General features: G+C 41.0%; 1 protein-coding gene across 1 annotated transcript in view; it reads left to right on the forward strand.

The window, feature by feature from the left end:
- The window catches only part of gramd2a (GRAM domain containing 2A), a 31907-nt gene continuing 10607 nt past the window's right edge, over positions 1–21300 (forward strand). Inside the window, exons 1-5 of the mRNA XM_023332387.1 lie at positions 1–76; positions 305–382; positions 619–871; positions 10408–10512; positions 19305–19362. Of these exons, the coding sequence (XP_023188155.1) occupies positions 1–76; positions 305–382; positions 619–871; positions 10408–10512; positions 19305–19362 (570 nt within the window). The remainder of the gene's footprint in view (positions 77–304; positions 383–618; positions 872–10407; positions 10513–19304; positions 19363–21300) is intronic.

A 21300-nucleotide genomic window follows, 5' to 3' on the forward strand; every position in this document is an offset into this window, starting at 1 on the left:
ATGTGTGAGGAAGTGGCGGACGTCCAGGAAGATCATCAGAAAACACCTGGTCAACGACTGACTGTCCACGAAAGACGTAGAAGGAGAATATACTCTGTGATTTAAACAAAGTTTTCTTATTTAAATCATTTTGAAATGAAACAGTTTCGAGTGTCTTTAGATTGTCTTTTTACTATTTTTGCATAGCAAAAACATCAAAAACCTGTAAAAGTTAACAATCTTCTCCCCCAGGATCTCTCGGTTCAATGTTAAAACTGTTTCTGCTCCTTCGTTTTCAACGTTTCTCATATCTGCTGTGACCCAGCTGTCTGCAGCTCCTTCTCTATCGCAGCCCTAGCTGGGTTTGATGTGGCGTTCACTGGCATGAGCGAGGCAGCTCGGGGTATTTTTAACTGCCCCCAATGCCCCCGAAGTGACTTGGCTCAGTGTATTAGTATAATGCAACATCGGTGACGGGGAGTGATTACGCCCGGGGATGATTTTGTTGAGTGTAAATGGGGGGGGAAATCTGATTATCCTCCCCGCTCTGGGCTCGGAGGAAGGGAGGAGGAGGAGGAGGGTGGAGGAGGGAGGAGGGCCTACAGATACCAATGTGCTGAGCCAATGGCTTTTCCACAGAGCAGCTGGCTGGCATCAGGACAGGACAGGCCGCTCACAGGAAGGATACCTGGAGGACACCGGCGCCCGCCAGCTGCTCGTCGGACACCGAGGGCGACTTCCAAGAGGTGTTCATGGGATGCACTATCTACGCGGCCAGCCCTAAGGCTCTGCCTGCCGACGAGGCCCGGGGCCAGGACAGATACTACCAGCTCCCCCACTACAGCCATCCTTATGGTAACTGCAGTCAGAGGATAGCAGCCTGCAGAGCCAGGTCAGTGAACGCAACACGGGAAGTCCACACCGGGCGTAAAACTGAACCAAAGGGAATGCTGCTGGTGCTCACACTATGGCATAGATCTGTTTCTTTATTTATTTTTTAAGTTAGATATAAATCTTTTTAAATTGGTGTAAAATAAGTTTTGAAAATACAGCTCTCAAAGCAGGTTGTTTCTGCGTTTTCTTTTTTTCAGAGTCATGAGTGAGAAGCTTTTGAGATAGAAAACGGTGAGATATGAGCGGATTAAAAGCACTGAAACAGAGGAACGCACTGAGAGGATATCAGTCTGTCACGTGTGTGTGTGTGTGTGTGTGTGTGTGTGTGTGTGTGTGTGTGTCAGTTTCTTTGACTATTTCCTCACATGACTTCTGTTACCCCTTTCTACGTCCATCAGTAGAAAGTAGAAACTAATTGCACATCTACAGACTACGAAGAATTGCAGTGAGCTCTGATACGTGAGATGTTTGTTGATTTATTTTAATTTTGATCACTTTTTGTCCAGGGCATTTTATTATTAATCCTTTGTTATAACATCAACAGAGCTGTTTTTATGCTAAACCATTAGGAATAATGTAACTTTAACACACATGCCTTCACACATTGAGTATAAGTGGTGGCATCTGGAGGGAAGACATTGTTCCCTCCAGATCCCTCGCTGTTTTTGACTGAAAACAGCGAGGCTATCGGACCCAGAGGACCCCTCAAGTAAAAACAAATTCAAAATTCCCACAGGTTTAGATAGATCAAATGAAACAATAAGAGATGCACCAGTTTTGGGGCTGAACATCAGGAATCGGTCGTTTTTCCGTTATCTGCTTATCTGTTCAGGGTCATCGGAGCCCCAGGCTCTTTCCACATTATTCATAAAACCAGGCTGCGCAATAGTTTTAAGTTCGTTTGCAATATGGCTGCTCAATACGCTGCAGGTTTCTTTAGCAGTGTTGCAAAGTCACGCGTCGGTTAACGCTTGCATAATGCGCTATGTCACTGCCTTGTGGAAGTGACTATGACAAAAAGACATAATTATCATGGCAGCATTTGTTGCTCTAGCGTTGGCTTTGTTGAGCTTTAACTAGGCCCTCACGGAGGTGCCAGCATAAAGTCATAGATTCCTGTGGTTTGCACTGTGCTGCTATGAAGAGGGAAATGATTCCTCTCCTTCCAGGCTGCAGGGGATCAGTTACAAAATGACTTAACTTCTGAATAATATTTCAGATGTTGTCAGAATAACCTTTAACATGTATCTATTCCTCCATGAAATTCCAATGATTCATTATTGTACCAAAATATTAGATTAAGTTGTTCATGCTTTAACTGTGCCACTCCTCGTCTGTTTATAGTTTGATTTAATCCGTAAGCCAGGGGTCAGCGACCTTTGGAAGCCCAAGAGAAATTTTTACTCGTGGTCCAGCTGAGCGAAATTTTAGAGCCACAAAAACAACTTAGCAGTTGGAAGCAAAATAGCTTTTGTTTCAGTGAAACATATTGACAGAAAAAATATATATATATATATTTTACACCATTAGTGGCTATATTTGGAAATGTTATGCCTATTTTGCATGAATACACCAAGAACAAAACTGTTAATGCCATCATTCCTAATGTAATTATCTTTACAAGGTGTGGTTTTACCATTGTGCTCATTTGAAGCGTACAGGTGTCCGGCGCCGTAGTGGGGGACTGATGATTTGGGTTTGTTTTACGGTCTGCGTAGCCTGCAGGAACTGCGTTTACAGTCAACGTCTCTGTGTACCGTTTGCTCCAGCTTCACTGTACTGTAAATAGCAGCGTCCATCACGTCTCGTCTGACTCAAGTTATTGTGTTTTTCAGCGTATTTTCGGAACTGCAGTGACAGACATTTTCCAGTACTGCTCCTTTTGTCGCTCCGAACCTGGGATTTTCTAAAAGTAAGACGTCTAGCAGGATATGTTAATATTAAATATATAATCACTCCTGTATGGAGAAGCGCATCCTTCCTCAGAAACTGCACTCAAGCCTGGAAGACTCTCAGGGTCAACTCCATGCACTCTGATGTTCAGAGGGGTTTTTTGTGTGTTTTTGTTTTTGTTGTTGCATATTTTCAAATGGGTACCAGTATTTTTTTAGGATGCCGTGTAGAACAATTATTCTTCAAACCATAGATTTGATTTTTTTTTAATAACCAACTATATTTTCTCAGTGTTTCACTGACTTGTCCTAATCTTCTACAGTTAACTTCATACAACATGTGGAGTCTTGTGCCGTGAGTGCACTATATGAGAATAAAAAAAGATGTTCTTTTTCTGAATTATGACTCCATTAGTACTCACTAGCAAATTCACAAGTTTAGGAGTGTAGCTTCAATCCGTTTTATTATGACCTTACACCACTCTGTGCCATCCTTAATAAGAACACTCTGCAACCTTCTTATAGGTATTAAATCAGCTTGATATTGATATGCACATAGCAGAAGGCATGTTTTCTAAATATTTACATACTTCAGATGATTTCTTGGCTTTCTTAGCATTTTCTGCAGTTGTTCAATATTTACTCCTTGTATTCCAGTTCATTACTCATAACTGAATTCATGGACACAGCGATAGATTTACATGGTAATATATCTGCTGAGATCATCCTGCTTATTTACTTACTTTACTCGCTGCATATAACATGGCGTGTAAAAAAACGTTACAGATTAAAGATGTGCTTTTTTTTTTTTAAAGTTAAACCACGGTAAGTTTTACAACCATAGCTGTAAATATGGTATTAAAAAATAATAATAATAAAGTTTAGACATTTATTTCCGCGGAGATAATTTTTTTTCACTTAGTACCTTAGTTGCACAAAATAATAATAATAATAATAATAATAATAATAATACAGGTTCGCTGTTTTCGCTGGGCGTCGGTGGAGTAAAAAATAGCCTCAGTTTAATCCCCAGCCCACATTGGGCTGATAGGTAAGCTCAGCCCACCTCCACAGACGGACACGCCAGTGAGAGCGACGCAGCTCAGCAAGCCTCGCTCATCTCACTTCTAGTTTGTTTACGGCTGGGTAAGGGAGCTACGGTTTGGGAGGCCTTTTTTAAAAAAAAAAAAATTTAAATTAAACTTATTAAACTTACTAAATGGTATCTGGACATGCAACCGAGACCTGAATTACTGTGCGGAGCTTCAAGGTGACAACACAGCGGAAAGCGTCGCCGCACATAGAGAGCTACAGGTAGGAGACTTTTAAATCAAATCAAGCTAGCGCGAACACGGCGCGAAGTTCCGGTGAGGATTTCAAAAATAAAAGTCGGCGCCTCTGAATTTATGCGTTAGTGTAGCAGAAAATGCAGAAATATTTTTTCTTTGGACTGCATGATTACCTGATCACTATTATAATATTATATTCCTATATGATTGCCTATAGAATGCATTTATTAAGTTAGTATCTTTATTTTATTTTGAAGGAAAACGCCTTTTTTCCGGTTTTAATGTAATTTTGCCAAACTACAACGGTTCTGATATTATTAAATAAACGCAAGACTTGTTCTGGGAAAAACTCGCCATAGAAAATGCAGATAAAGTTCTGGAATAAAATACAAAACCTCACAAAACTATAGGGATTTGTTTTGAAATGTAAAAATATGTATATAAATATTGTTTCTTTTTAAAAGAAAAATGCTTATGACATTTAAATTTAACTAACATTTCACTTTCTGTCTTAGGAACTTGTGCCTTACAGCATAGCATCTTATTAAACAAAAAGATGTTTCTATTTTCCCTAAACTGTTATTTTTGTAACTTCTGTTTATCCTTAAATCCCAGCAAGCTATAAACAGTACTTATTGTGCTCCCCTTAATCTTCAGAAAGGTTAACACTTGGAGCTTTGTGCAGACTTTAACACACCTCTCCCATCAAAGGCTGTTTTGAGGCACTTGCACAATGGGGAGGTTATTTCAGGAGGCCTCAAGCAGTGCAGATGTCAGAGTCCAAAGGCTGGACCTCTTTTGCACGTTGATTGGCTTTCTTCCCGTAAAACACAAGAACAAATAGAGACAATGCATTACAAAAAGAAAAAAATACATGGATATACAGGGCACACGAGGGGAGGGGGAAAAAAAACAAGAGAGAATAATGTTACCAAGAGATCCAGGGTATTTTTACCTGAGTGGCAAAAGTGGCAGATATTCATTTCCTGCTTTGCATTTATTTTGTTTTTGTTTGTTTTGTAATCATGCCGTTGTTTGTCTAAGTTCGAGAAACCCACTGCAAGCTCATCATAATAAACATTTCCCCCTGCACAGCCAGTAATAACAATTACCTGTCATGCTGCCGTTTTGTGATATCGCACATCGTCTGACAGCAAAGGTCGGCGGCTCTGGCGTAGCTGCAATTTGTTTCTATGTAAATACATCGGATTAAACTGCAGGAAAACGACAGGATGGCACTGTAAACCGATGGTGTCGGTTACTGCTGGTGTGGAAATAGGATGGTGACACACCTGTAACTGATTATAATCAAGGACAGACTGTCTAAAAAAAAAAAAAAGTGTACTCAATGTTTGATGGTGGAGCCTTCAGCCGTTTTGCATAAACAACAACAACATGGTTGTTGAAGGATTGCTGGAAAATGGGGGCAGAAATTGTGCTTCAACCCTCTCACTGACTAACAGCCTCTAACAAGATTACAGCTGATTGGATTGGAGGATGTCTTGTGACAACGCAAAAATGTTTCTCCCAAGAGACAAAGAAGGACACAGACAGACAGATCATAGGGGTTATGGGACGTGTCTGGGTTTTGGCTGGTCCGCTCCCTTTATCCTTTGATAAAAGCCGTGGCATTGCAGCTCTGCCTGTTTAGGTGAACCTCCACCCCAGTCTCAAGTCACTGGCAATCGCTAACAGATTTGCTTTCAGTTCGCCATGTCGTCCCATCAACTTTGACGAGTCTCCTCTTGCCACTCGTCCGTAAAAGCTGGAGGTGTGGAGGGAAAGACACAATTGCTCAGCCTGTCAATGCAGGTGTTAACGTTTGCAGTTGTTTGTTTCTCAAGTATCATTGGATGGCGTCAGAGTAAAAGAGGATTAGTCAAATTTAAACACTTTTAAAACCGTACGTCCTTCTCCTCCAGCAGTTATTCACTACTGTGTTTTGCTCGATTGCAGGAAGTCAACAGCGTATACATTTAGGTTTATTGTTGTAATTTGATGCTGCACAAAAATGTCTGCATGTGTGGACGTACTGTAGCTGCTATTTCTGTGTTTATTAGTTATTGTTTCATGGGTTAGTGCATCTCATGTTTAAGGAGCTCATTTGAGAAGATCATCAAAGGCTGCCTTTGCGGTGGCTCATTTCACCAGTCTTCGATCTTTCTCATGTCGAGACGCATTTGCAATAATTCCTAAGAGGGAACTTGCTTGAGCTCACTTCTCTTTTCATCTTGGCGTTAAACGTGTTCAGCGCTCTCTCTACAGATCTTCTTCAATTTGTCCTGCTCTTTTAATAGGAGCCGGGGATGTTGCATGAGAAAATGTTCCAAATTAATTGGAAGTCACTGATGATCATAGAGTTTGTTTGTGTCTTAATCCAGCTCAATCTTATTTCCCCCAGATAAATGTTGACTCAAATGTCTCTCTGTCCTGAAAACGTGGCAACTGTGCAGGACTTTTTGTTTTTGTTTAGTTGGTTCTTTTTAGGCCCAACACATTAATTTGTCGGTGCACTTGTCCGGTCTCTTAAATTTCAAACACACGTTGTAGGAAACAAAGACTGGAATACAGAGAAAAACACCTTCAGACGTATGAATCCACTTTAAAATAGTACACAAAAGTCTGGCTCCCGAGGATACGTGTTTACATTTTCAGTTTGTTGTGCTTTTAAAAGTTTGTGCAGTTTTGTCTCTTGAACAGCCTCCATTAGTCAAAAAAGAAACACCTACAGATCTTCAATACGCCTGGCCTTCAGGTTATGTCACATGAGCCTGAAACTTGATGCTGCTACATTTCACATGTTCTGGGATCAAAGGTTACCTTTCGGTGTCTGACGATGATTTCAAATAAAACAACCTGCGACGTTCATGATCACATTTAGTCGGCCATTCGACTGCTTTTGTTTGACCAAACACGTTGGTCCAGATTTTATCCCCCCACTGCCACCCTCAACACCTCCGTGCCCCAGGCTACGGCCCCAATGTAAGTTCTTAAGTCCAACCATGACCAATACAGTTTAGCATTAAAAAGCATCACATTTTTGTGGTAAAGAGTTGATATCAGGACATCTTTTTCACCAAACAGCAACATTTTAAGTTCCCATTTTACCCTCAGGTTAATCCCAGAATCCTTTAAACTTAGATTAAAAGTGGAAAGACCCTGCTGTTCCCGGCCTTATCTATTACAAAAAGCTACTTTTTTTTTTTATGTCCCATTTAATCCTCCGCGATCCCACATAAGCAGTCAGCTCTCCCTCCAAGCATCAGAAAGCCATTGTTGTTTGAACAGGTCAAGCGGCTGACGTAAAGCTTCTGGCCAATTAGAGTTAATACACTGGAAACTCCACGCAGGTTGCCTGTTTCCATCAGCGCCTGTAATTGCACAGGAGCAGGTGGTAGCGACCTTCCCGCGGCCCCCAGAGGACGGCACAGAGGCGACGTGTTTGCATCCATGTCAGAGAGGCAGAAAAAAACAGGAAATAATAGGCTTTAAAAGACCACATGGAGCAAGACCCTTAAAAACGTCAATGTGCAGAGAATCTGAGCGCTAAATTTAATGTTCAGAACATACAATGCTAGGGAAGAACATCCACACACTTTCTGATACGTCAACTGATTGTAGTGGTTCTGTAAATGAAATTCTGATTGATCCAGTTGATAAGTTTAAGTTTGGACGTTTTGATGTTGCTGCCGGTGTCATAGTTAGAGAAACGAGGATCACCTGAGTGGAACTGGTGTTGTGCATCGGTTGCTTAAAGATACAGTCAAAAAAAAAAGTTTCTTTATGTTGGACGTCACATGCAGTTTGGTTAAGTCCGTAATTAGCAGCTTAGAGGAGTGTCATTCTTATCTAAATCTGCCAGGAGCTCTCTGAGTGATTTGGCAAGAAGAGGACTGGAGAGGAAGGGTGTCGAGACACCTGCAGCCACGGGGAAGGAGCTTAACGCTGCAGAGAGTTCGCCGGGTCCTTCAGTGGTCAGAGTTTATGGTAGAGTGGCAACAAACAGCTTAGATTTCATCTTAATCTTGCCTGGAGTTTATCTAAAGGCATGCGGGAGACTCCGAGAGGTCTGATGATGAGACAAAAGGATTTTCCATGATTGGACAAAAATAATTGGAAAATCACCAGAAACACACCTTGGGGGAAAAAAACCAACAAAACATTTAAATCAGCAATCAGTGATGTTAGCGAAGTAAATGTATCAGTTTTAAGAGTTTTCTGGTAACTTCATTGGCATAATAGCCATGTTGTTTGGTTTGTTCATAAAAATTGCAGTAGGGTTGTCAAGTTGTCAGCTTGTTATATAATTATATACTGATGACAGGTTTCTCATAATGACGTTGTCAGGATAGGTAGCAGTTCTCTACATGTATGAAATTTATTTCAGGTAAACACACCTTGTCACATCACAAATATAATGTATTTCAATGGGTTGGGGTTTATCTAATAGTTCGACACAAAGTATGTAAAGATAAAATCTTTGTCTATTCCACTTAATATCTGAATGCCTTTCAGACTGGATGGAGAGAGACGGTGAACATCAAATTCAGATCTTGCCATAATTTCTCAAATAGGCTCAGGTCTAAGCTTGGACTGGGCCATTATAGCACACCAACACACCTCGATCTAAACCATCCCAGTTTTATTATTATTGCTAATTTTTCCAACATCTAGCCTCTTTTTGCCAATCTTCCATAAAAGCGAGACCTGTGGAGTTCGCAACTAGCAGCTGATTCTTCCACATGAGCTACGAATCTCTGCAGCTCCTCTAAAGTTACTGAAAGCCTCTTGGCTGCTTCTCTGATAAAAGCTTTTCTCGGTCTTTGAGTTTTTACTCCGTTTTGTTTTAAGTTGTAAGTTTAAAGAGAGCTCTGTGCGACATTTCTAAACCAGAGGTATTGTTTTATAAGCTAACTCTGATTTAAACTTTGACACAATTTTATCCCTGAAAAAAAAAAAGTGATGCTGTTTGTTCACTGATGTTCTCTAACCCAGTGGTCCCCAACCTTTTTATTACCGCGGACCGGTCAAGACTTGGCAATTTTGCTGCAACCCGGCGGTTGGGGACCACTGCTCTAACCAATGTCATAGACGTTCATAAAGCAGCTGTATTGATATTGTGATTAAATTTTACACACGTCGCTCAATTTCCTAATTAGATTTTGGGAGTTTACTTAGTTGGGAGTACGTATGCACACCACACTTTTCAGAGGTTTATTTGTATAAATAATAATAATAATAATAATAAAGGTATTTCCTACCACTTCATAAGTACACATTGCATTGTGTTGGACTGTCACATAACATTTTAGTAAAATATCCTGACGTTTCTGGTTTTCATGTGAAACATTGTGGGAAAGGTTTACATATCTAAATTTTTGCTAGGAACCATCGTCCAACGTAAGTGGAAAATATTTGGCTTAAAGAGACGACCTCAAATTAAAGTGCTTTAACATGTAAATCTTCACTGTCGTGTTGAACTACTGAATATCAAGTTACTGACGGCTGGCCTCAGAGCTAAAGCGTTTCTGTTGAAGTGCGGCGGCCAGGTGGGAGCGCCAGCAGGTGTCGACTTGAGGACGCTGGCCGTAAAAATCCTCGACGGCCTCACCGCGGACGCAGACTTGGAGACGAGACCAGCTCCTGGCGTCTGTTTTGAACTGTGCGCAAATCAGCGTCAGCGAGGCCTTGAACTGACCTGAGCAACAAAATCCATCACACCGGACACAAAGATGAAAAAAAAAAACAGCTTTATTTCAAACCCAATCCCTCCTCCTTTTTGCTTCAGTTGATTATTAGCAACCGACTCATAGGTAACTTTAACTTTAAAAATAATTTTAAATTTAAAAAAACCCATCCATTGGAGATTTTCCTTGTGTTACCATTATGTTCTCCTGCTTTTGTAACACGCTGAGGTTGCACTTGGAGACGTCTAAAGTGTGTGTTTTTCAGGCGGAGGGGGTGGAGGGTGTGGGGGCATCAGGTCAGCCATCTGCACAGTCTCTAACTAAGGTGCTCTACTTTTTCTGCATGAGACATCTGGGCGCGAGTACACACTGACCTATTTACCAAAAGCACCAGAACACAATTTTATTCTGCCAAGTAGGCATTTTTCTTTTCTCCTTTTGTTTTTTTATGTACTACAAACAAGCCGAATCCAACTGGAAACGTTGCATCACTGCGATAAGACAGAGTCTGCTTGTTTTGACCCAGAAACCGTTCGGGGAAGCGCTCTCGCTCTCTCTCTCTCTCTCTCTCTCTCTCTCTCTGTTTGAAAGCCAAACGTGGGGATGGAGGAGGGGAGATGTCCCTGCTGTTAATGCCGAGTTGTGTGCGTGTGTTTGTGTGTCCAGGGCCAGGAGCATGACCGAGCAGCAGGAGCAGGGCGAAGTAACAGGCCTCCTCTCCACACACGACCTGGACCCCTCCAAAGACGACGACGCACACGGCCACTTCAGGCAAATGTCACGCAGCTCTTTGCAACTTTCACTGCTTTGACATGTTTTTGTTTTTTTCCCCTCTCTCTCCCTACACAAACCATCTGCATCCTGCGGGATGATTGTGGGTTCCAACCCTGCGAGATTTATTTTCACAGCCTCATTTTGTTCTATATTTGATCTAAAACAATGGTCAAGCTCACACACGCATTCTCACACAGAGATTTACAATGAGCTTGTTTGTGTTCCCCTTCGAGGCCTCGCAAAAGATTCTCTATGTCTGTTTTGATAGTAAGCTATAAGGACAGAAATATAAAGTGTTTAAGTCTGGTGCGACGTTTTGCAACAGGCCGACAAACAAAATGTTTGTCCGTTACGTAAGGAGGATTGGAGGCGGGAGCAGATTAATGCCGGGGAATCTGTTCTGGGATGAGGTTTGGCTCCGGAGCTCAGTGTGTTGGTAAACTCTGCGAATGAGAGGGAGTTTAACACTCCATGCACACGTCAGGTCCTGATCTTGTAGGATTCGGTGAGCAGAGCGCGCCTCCTCTCTGTGTGCCGCTTAGCTCCGCTCTCATTTCTTCTATGTTTTCAGCAGAAGTTTGCGGCATTACACAGAAACTGGCCTGCTGTGGGTTTTTTTTTAATGTTTGTAGCCTTACATGACACCGGGTCAAATGTTCCCAGAGCTTACAGAATATTTTCTGTAATTTGCAGATTTCTTTTCAGAGTTTACGTGGTACCCTTCCATCGACCCACAGGCACTGAACTGTACACAAAGGCACTAGTTAACTGGGACTTCAGTGACCTACAGATGACCATAAATTACATGGAACTGATTGGGACTGGACGATATATTATGAGGTGACTCGTCATCAGCTCCTCAGGCCCAGAACTGGAGAAATGGACAGTTTTCCTGTAACGTTAGTTTGTTTTCCAGTTTTCCTGTAATGTTAGCTTCATGTATGAGGTGTGAACACCTCATACATGAGCGTGATTGACAGCGCTAAGACCCTCCTCCTGGCTCTGATTGGTTATTTCTGAGCGTTGCATTTCTTGCAAATGGCAGTAGGGTCACTGAGAGCAGCTTGTTTTTCTTTTTCTTCCCCAAATGATCCATCTCATATTCTGCTGTCAGGATATAGTGACATTTTTAACAAATGTGTTTAAAAAATACATTTTTATGAAAGTTACATATTGCTTTGTAACATTCTCAGAACTAGTAACAAGGTGACTTGTTACTTAGTAGTTTCCAGACTTATGAGATTACTTTCTAGAATTTTCAGGGTGCTTCCTGGAAGTTATGGGTCACATTCTCCAGCTTTCGGGTTCGTAAACTGGATCACGTGGAGAAACTGAAAGTGTTGGCATCTATCTGCATTATGGGACAACTTGTAAGGGGGGAGCTTAACATGCCGACTACACCTTTGCACAAGACTGTTGTACTGTTGTGTTTGTTTCTCTTTTTGACCAACGCGTTAAAGTAAAGTCAAAATTAGTGAAGGGTTTTTTTAAAAATAATTATACAGTCACCAAGAAAATACCTCAGCCACACTGTTTAAAAGAATAAACAGTATGAACAGAGAGTTTATCTCTGTTCATACTCGGCGAGAACGTTATAATGTATCCAGATAACTCAAAGTGTGCTTGAGGTTCTAGAATGTTCTGACCGGTTTTCACAAGTCGCCACAACACACAGATCCTTAAAGATATGTTGATGATTTAGTAATGGATTCTGTAAAAAAAAAAAAAAAAAAACTGCGATTTCTGGAGACGCAATCTTTCTCATTCTGGGTAGAAACCTGTAAGTCCAATGAGAAAGAAGATATGTTTTAGGAACCACTACTGTTTTTTAAAACATCCTTTGTGATGAACTCTGGCCGAGTGGCAGTGAGTTAGATATTCATGTGCTCCAGGCAGATGACCTGATTTTAAAAAACAGGGATTTTAGAAAGATTACACGGAAAATATTCCCACAAGCCGGCCTACAAAGGAAAAGATCATAACTCACAAAAAAAAAAAAAACACTCACTTACAATAGTACTTTAATCTGAGTATATTCCAATGACCTGGATAAACTTGTAAAGCACCGTCATACTGCTGTATCTAAGCAGTCAGGAACTCACACCAAAACAATTTCTTTTTAATAATCCCAGAGACTTTGGCTTATTTATAGTTTCAGTATGAAACTAGAGGTGTTTTTTGTGGGGTTTTTTTTTTTTACTACTAAGTAACAAACTACAAAACCTTTTGTTTCAATTCAGACACCAAAGACATATCCTCTAAAAGCCCAGAGTTCAAAACTTCAATGTTTACAGCCAAATGTTTTATTTCTGCTGTCTAAATGTTTAACATCTCACCCCTTTTTTTCCTCTCTCTCTCTCAATCCTATTTTCTCCTGTACTGACTCAGTCTGCCGCCGCCGCTGCTCCGGCCACCAGTGGGAGGTGTTCACTTTCTAATTTTGGGTTTAATTTGGGATTCTGTGAGCTTGTAATTAGCTTCACCATTCTGCCTCACAGCCAAGAGCACAGTGATCTTTGGACGAGTGTGCACGCAAACACACTTGCAGCACGCAACATGTCGCTTTGTTCCCCGGGGAACGCCTGCTGAGTCGTGCTTAAGCTTTTATTTTCAAAACCTTCTGCTTTGCAGAAGAAGAGAAATTGACGGAGATTAAAGAAAGCTGTTGTATGAGCCTAGTCTCATATCTTTAGGATTAACTCCATACTGTAAATTCACTATGCTCAAAGGATGTCAAAAAACAAAAACACTTTTTGGCGTTGGGTATGAGTTAACCTCTGAAGCATAGGCGCAAATCCCGGGGGGGACAGAGGGGGTCTGGACCCCCCAATCTTGGAAAAGTCTAGAATTGTCCGGTCCAAAAACAATAATTGAAGAAACGTTTGCATTTAAATAATATCAATATGAAAAGCCAAAAGAAACAAAGAACGAAATAAATCTACCGTTTATCTCAGAAGAAAATGAACATTTATTTTTAGGTCCCTCCTTATCATTATTAGAACAATAGTTCAGTCCAAAGTGTAGGAGGAGCAACAGCAGCGCTGGGCAGAGCCACTGAAGAGAGGAGCTAGCTGTTAGCTGTGGCTCTGCAGCACAAACATAAAACCCTCCAGTAAGTAAATACTTACAGCAAAAGACATGCAAACATTTTATTTATATTCACTGCTCAATAAGAAGAAATACATTAACCATAAAGATCAGACTGCAGTTTGTTTTCTTACTTTGGCTAAATCATGATAAGCTAAATCAGTGTAGCAAAATCATGATAAGCTAAATCAGTGTAGCAAAACTGCTACACTGCTTTCATAGACTTAAGCTTGTTTTTTAAAAGTAGCAAACATCTCATTCATATTTAACTCTTTAACTTTTAGCCAAATTAGAAGAGCTTGAAACGGGAGGGGCTGCGGAGCGGCCGGCAGCTCTGTGTGGGAGCCGAGAACAGATAGAAAAAACTAAAAGTTTTGCCTTTATTTCTCACCGTCTTCACCCTGGTGCTTCAAGTGTTATGTTTAAGTTATAATACCCCCCAGATATTCATTTCCATCTACTTATTTGTTCTCCGTCACTCAGGACATGCCAAAACTAAAAAAGGCTTAAAAATAAAGCAACTTAACAAGTTATAATTTAAATAGGCCATAACTTGTATTGGGAGCCATTTCAATAGATCAATGTTTATGAGCAGTTACTCATTACAGCTTTTTTATTTAGAACCTTAAATTTTTTATAAAGGTGTAGCAGAGATCAGTGAGACTGAACAAAACTCGCATAGAAGCAACATTTGAATTTTAGTTTTACTTCTCTGCAGGCTGCTTACTGAGAATAAAACATGGTTGATGTGCATTACTAGACATTGTTGATCCTGCAGCTTGAATGTGGTTTAAAAACTTTTTAAACCACATTTTACGTTACATTTCAATGGAACCTCGCCGACCCATGCAAAATTGCTCTTAAGATATTTTCCTGTTCACGGTCCCCCTGCCCCAATAATGAGATGGGATTTACGCCCTTGCTCTGAAGGTGTTCTTATTTTGCTTTTTTTTTTTTTTTTTGCATATCTGCATCATGACCTAATTTCTGCTGGAACAAAAACTCCTACAGCTCCGCACCGTCAGCGTTCAGTCACCTGTACTGGCCGCTGATGAAAAGCTGGATCTCGTGGTAAACAGAAAGAGACAGATGGAGTCGAGAAAGCCGGTTGGTCCCCGCGGGGCCGCCGGTGGTTTTTAATAATCACTCTCTCCTCTCCACCTGGGAGTGCAGAGCCGCCGTGCCACCTATTTATAGGAGGAAGCCGGCGAGCGGGAAGAGCAACACACATGCGCTATTGTTCATAGCACGGTCACAAGATGAAGAGATGTGTTTTCCAGGAAGGGGGATTTTTTTTTTTTTCCCCATTCTTTTTCTGGGGCAAGCTATGTAAAATAATTAAATGTTGAGGAGGTTAAGGGGAGGGCAGTTTTTAATTCCTTTCATGACCTGACTAACTCCGATGCTAGTTTGATTTGATTACTTTAAGCCCGTGTTGGCGTTTGAACGGAATAAGTCTGAACCGTCTGGTCCAAAGAGGCTCTAACACCATTTAAATCCAACGTAAAGTGCACAGAAACACACACTGTCGAGCTCTGTGTTAAACCTCCTGAGAACTCCCACAGTCCTCTTTTTAGCAATGACAGGTTAAATTAGTTATTTCCTGTGTGACACACAGTCACACTCACCACTGTGGAGGAACTTGTTCAAAACGTTGCTTCGGTTCGTTGCGGTTCTCCTGCGGTCGCGCAGCAGCCTCTCTGGCAGGCCAGCCGGAGCTTCAGCTCTCAGACAGTCTCACATTTTGAATCTACAACACTTTGGCATGCAGAGGACTTCATGGGGGACGAGTGTGACTACGAAGCAAGTCCGAATCATCACCACTCCACCAACCGTGCTTGGCAAAAACCGTTATGCTGCTCACCAGTCCAAGAGATGTTGTTCTAGAAGTTCTGTGCTGCAAACCTAAAACACTTTGCACTGCTGCAAACCTAAAACATGGCGGAATATTCTTTGTAGAGAAAGAGTGTTTATCCTCGCAAGCCTTAAAAAGACGTACTTCTTCTGTGTTTTTCTTATTCCTCTTTAAGCTCTTGGGTTTGTTTCTCTGAGCATTGCAAGATCTGATCTCTACTCCTGGTAGCAAATATTTTTCCACTTGTAAGTAACTTTTCTGGTATTAGAATGATGGGAAGTTGTTTGGACATGGTTAGTCCGCTTTAATGATACTCCAGTCTGTTTGCCTAGAAAGTCCAGATCGTTTGAGGAGATGTGAATGCTCAATCAAACTCTGATTTGGGCTAAAAAAATAAAAGCAAACTCTGGTCCCCCTATAAACCTACGTCCCTGTTTGGTTGAAGTGTACTCTGGTGCGGTTTGAATGCGAAAACCAAGCAGACCGGAGACAGCTCAAAAAGCAGAAAGCGGACTCCAGTGCAGGGAATTCTGGGTAAATACAACCAAAACAAACACTAGTTTCTAGCACTAGTGGGAGAAATAGTTCCTTTAACAAAGAGAAATTCTACAACCGCTAAAATCTGACGCTACTCCATTTTTGTTTACATTTTGTGAAGAAGGAAGTCGTGCTCACGTCTTTTTCAGAAGTTTTTTGTTGTTTCCTTCTGTTTCTTTTGGTGCAGCGCCCCCACAGGCGAGGAGGGGAACAAGTTTTTCAGTTAGTTTGGATCGTGTGGAAGTGAACCGCGCCAGCTGAAAATGGAGCAAATGTTGCAATTTTGGTCCCCAATCAAACGCAGTCTACCAGATGAGGTGTGAAAACACCCTCAGATTAAACCCGACATCTTTCTGTGTCGTCATTGTTTGCCAGAACGCCTCGCTTTGAATGACGTGCATATTTTAGTGCACGTTGCATTTTGCTGCACGCTCCTGGAAAGCAATCAGCCCCCGCCCTCGTGCACCCAGCCAGAGTTTTCACCGTGACAAAGAGCTGCATGGAAAGAAACATCAGAGCCAGACACAGTTGTTTCAGGTCAGAGGTCATCCTATCCTGTTACAGAGCAGGCTATCAGAGCAAGGACACTGACAGAGCTGCTGCAATGAGAGGATGACGAGGCTTTGCATAATGGCAGCTGGCACATCAGAAACACTGTTCAAGGTGAAGACAGATAGGGACATTTCCTAAAGAATCAGAGGACATATATTTAGATTTCAGAATAATGTTGTTGTTTTTTTCACAAGTAATTAACATCTATATCACAGTTTAGAGCTAGCAAGGCATTAGCCATGGATGTGAGCTATCCAAGATCTTTACTTTCCCCTCATACCTTTATTACCATTTTTAGTTGTAATAAATAATACCAATATTAACACTGACAACAAGGATATCCATTCTTAATAGTAGCAAACAGTAACATTCATTATATACAGAGCATATGCAAGGTAAGCGGCTGCTTAGGGCCCCCACACCACCAGGGGGCCACCAAGAGCAATAAACTAGCATGATAGAAAAAAATACATATTTAAAATAACACTGAATAATGCAAACTAAATTCTATTACTATATTGTTTTTATAGATAGTAAGGATTAATCTCTCTTTGTTGATGGCTGCTGCCAGTGTTGGGGAAACATAAGATGTTAAATTTAGTGTTTATTAGTTGATGTTACTTTCAAATAGTTATAATAAAATGGCACACTTTAATACCGCTCTGCATTTTAAAATCCAAATTATTTTTCATTTTATTTGTTAGTCCTGTAAGGTTGAAATCAATAGTCATAATAGTACTGATATAATGTATGCTAATTACAAATTATGCTAATGATACCAGGTATGTTACACGCATAGTGTAGCTTAGGAATTATAAATCATCTGGCGTTGACATGTTGGTATGGGGGCCCCGCAAGAAAAAGCTGCTTAGGGCCCCAAAAGGGCTTGGACTGGCCCTGATTATATATTTATCTGCTCTCTTTATAACTTCTGTGTTCTAGTAATGAAGCGATCTCACGTAAAGCGACTCTGTTAAAGATACACATTAAAAGCTTAAGATAAACGGATAATTCTTGAACACACATCGTCACCTTCCTCAGATAATAACCAGTCATTTTTTGCCAAAGTGATTTTTTTTTTTTTTTACCTAAGTCATCTTTAGGAAAGAAAGAGGTGGCGATTTGTTGGGGGGGTTTTTTGGCAAAAAATGACTTCGGTCATTATTTTAGGAAGGAGACAACACAATATATTGCTTTTAATCAGGTCTGGTGAGTTATGAGTTCAGTTCCAGCACCTTGCCCGCCACGTGTTGTCGCGCCCCTGTTCAAGGCGCTTCACCCCAGCTGGCCCTGCGTATCAGTGTGTGACTGCAGTGTGTTTGTGAGTGCAGCCGGATGGTTGTGATTGTAGCGTGAAAGCGCTTCGAGTGGTTGGCATTTCTGAAAAGCTCTACCGAGGTTTCTGCCCGTTTCCTATAAATAGAGTCTCAGAGTTTCAGCGTGTACTCGTTCAACGGGTCAGTGGTTCCTGCTGTGCTGGTTCGTCTCTCATGGGGGCAGATCGCTTGTTTTATTTGCAGTAAGCAACACCGCTATTTTAAAAGGTTAAAGATGGTCGAGAGTGCTGTATGCTTCTTTCACTCTTTTTCTTTCTCTCATTCTTTTTTACTTCTCTATTTTTTTTCAATTTCTCTCCATTTTTTCATTATTCTTTTTCACTGTCTGTTTTTCTTTTTTCTATATTTCTTTTTCTCTTTCTTTGTTTGTTTCTATTAATTTTTCTCTCTCTTTCCTTTCTTCCTCTCTCTCTTTGTTTGTTTCTTTCCTTTCATAAAAGTTTGCGAAAAGTACACGTCTTAGTTAGGAGACCTTCTGTCAAGGGTTTGATCCAAAAATCTGAACTTATCAGATAAATGGTCATTTCAGGGGAGCAATTGAGAGAGTTTTTGCATTTTGTGTGAACACCATTTCCAGTCTAGACGTGCCCAGGTGTCGTCTAATGCGGGTAAAACTTTCAAGCCCAGTGTAAAAGTGAAGCGAGAAGCGGTCCAGACCGGCTGCTAATAGGATGCGTTTTCACTTTCTGCTTTCCAGTGGAACCAGCAGCAGCTTGACTGACTCCGTCGGAGCGCCTGCTGGGCCGCAGTGTTTATCAGTGCCTCCTCCTGCGGCGGTGCTTTCATATCAGCGCCGCGTTACACTCCCTCGGCTTGCTGTCAGTCACCCGACACTTTCAGTGAGATACCGGATGAAAGACGAAGTGTGTTTCTTTCTCTCTCTCCCTCCATCTATCTAAATGCCTCGCCACATTCAGCCTTTCCTTGGTCCGCCTTCCCCAGAACACCTGAAAGGAGTTCAGGGACATTTTCCTTCCAGGATTGATTGTGCTGGGTTTTTGTATCTGCTGAGTTTGTTATTCTTGCCTCGGAAGCAGATTTATGAGCACCACGCTGGGACATCTGTTCCTCCGGAGGCGAGTTTGAAGTGAAATCGCCTGATAAAGGCCTGGCGTGGCCGCTGCTCACGCTTCAGCCGCTCAGTATATCTATCTAATGCCAACTGTGGCTTCAGATACAATGAGCCTTCCTACATGTAATACAATATGTACCTCTTGAGTGTTTTTCCCTCTTTTAGCTCAAATTTTCCGTCCAATTTGCAGAAATATCTTCACAATCTATTATTTTTAGCTTACCTTGCCCACATATAGAATAAGAGTGCGCGTTTGTTTCATGTATTATTATTATTTACTTTTTTATATTGTTTAATGTATTGTTATTGTTCATATATTGTTTACTTTTTTTTTTTTGCTACATCACAGGTTTCAGCTGATTGAAGACCTTTCCTATGAAGATGTGAAGAAATGCTACAGGGGATCGGTGAGTTTGTCCTGTTCCTCGTCGCTCGACTGAAACTCGGCTAGTTTGGTTTTGCTTTAAACAAACATGTAGTAAAAATAGCTAGTAAAAGCGTAACGAAGCTTCAGTAGTGTTAGGCTGTGAAATGGGAACATGTTGCTCACGTCTTGAAATATCAAAAAAAAAATCTTTCCAAATCCAGAGTATTGACCTTCATTACTTGTTTTTTTTCTGTTTTTTATGTCAGATCACCATATAAAGTGGAATTTCAGATTAAAACCTTTTTTTAAATTATTGTTTCATCCATTAAGGTAAAAGCTTTCCGCTATTACATGGTCCCATGTGAAAAAAAATAATTGTCCCTCATGTGAAATCATGAAATAACTGTGATGAGCCACAGTTTTTGGAAAGCTGTGTACATTTTCAGCAGCCTAACTCAGGTCTGATGATCACCTAACCTTCAAATGTAAGAAATAACTTAAATGGAACATTTTATAGCGTAAAGTAGGCAAAGAAATCTTTAAAAGCAACACATCATCTAAACAAAAACAGTAGGAAAAAAAGTAATTGAAATCTGAAAAGGGTTCCAAATCCATTTCTATCGCTTTGGGAATCCAGCACACCACAGTGTAGGACACGTGTGTCAAACTCAAGGCCCGGGGGCCAAATCCGGCCCACCATTGCTTTTTATGTGGCCCTTTACAGGTGTCAAGTAGTCCCTCCAGTTTTTCACAAAATTCATACAAAATCAACAGCTCCCCACATTTCTTTTCCTGATTTTTACAGAAAATTCTTAACATTGTCTGAAAACATTGGGTTTCAGTGATTGCTGCCTCAACCTGACTTGATGTTGAGCTATAGTCCATGACCGATATGGCGAGTAATAAAAGTTACATTTAGCGTCATATATTAGCAAAAAATAAAAATTAAAAATAAACCACAAACATTCACAAAATGCTGGATGGACTGGTCAGTGTGAAAAGATGTTCAATATTTCATTTTAAGAAACTGACACAAACAGCCATTCATTGATATTTTAACAGCTTAGTGGGTTTTATACATTCTGGCACAACCGGCCCTTTAAGAACATTCAGGTTTTTGATGCGGCCCAAAATGAAAGTGAGTTTGACACCCCTGGTGTAGAACCTGTAGTTAGTGGATGAAAACATGGAACAGCCGTGAATCTTCCAAGTTGTGTCCAATCTAGCAAAATGACTCCAGGAGTTCATCGACCCAGAAGGGTGAAGACATCCAGAACATCTAAAACACTGCAGGCTTCATTTGCTTTAGTTGAGGTCAGAGTTCATGAGTCTACATGAAGAAGGAGACTGGGCAAAAACTCCCCTTCGTGGGAGAGTGCAAAGGCCGCAACCACAGCTGACAAAAGGAAACACAAAGGCTGCTCTCATGTGTCACAAAGCATCTCAATCCACAAGACTTTTGGGGAAGTTTTGTCTGCACTGACAAGACAAAAGTGGAACTTCTTGGAAAGTGAAAGTGTGGTTCATGTTACGTCTGAGCTAAAACTAACCCAGAATTGCAGAAACAGACTGCCAGACACGGTGGTGGTGGTGTGATGGTTTGGGATTTGAGGTTTCTAGATTGTAAAGGACACTGTACAAAGCAAGGAATTAAACAAGAAGTACATTTGAAAGCTGGATTTAAAGTGTTTGAATTTTGTGGCGATGAGAGGGAAGCGTGTTCCAAAGAAACAACCAAATAAAGCTTGGCTTTGAGTCGGACTTGAATCCAATTCATTTACCATAAAGATGATGCTCATGGTGTAAACTCCTCCAAGATGGCCGAACTAAAACGTTTCTGCAAAGAAGAGCGGCCATTAGCTGATCACTTTTCACATGGCTCCAGATCGGTTTGAGGAAATCATCATTTGAAAACTGCAGAAAAGTTGTTTTAGTCTGATTACGTAGTTTGATGAGCTGAGACATTTAAGTATACCAA

This window comes from Xiphophorus maculatus, chromosome 4, assembly GCF_002775205.1.
Source record: "Xiphophorus maculatus strain JP 163 A chromosome 4, X_maculatus-5.0-male, whole genome shotgun sequence".
In the NCBI taxonomy this organism is placed as follows: domain Eukaryota; kingdom Metazoa; phylum Chordata; class Actinopteri; order Cyprinodontiformes; family Poeciliidae; genus Xiphophorus; species Xiphophorus maculatus.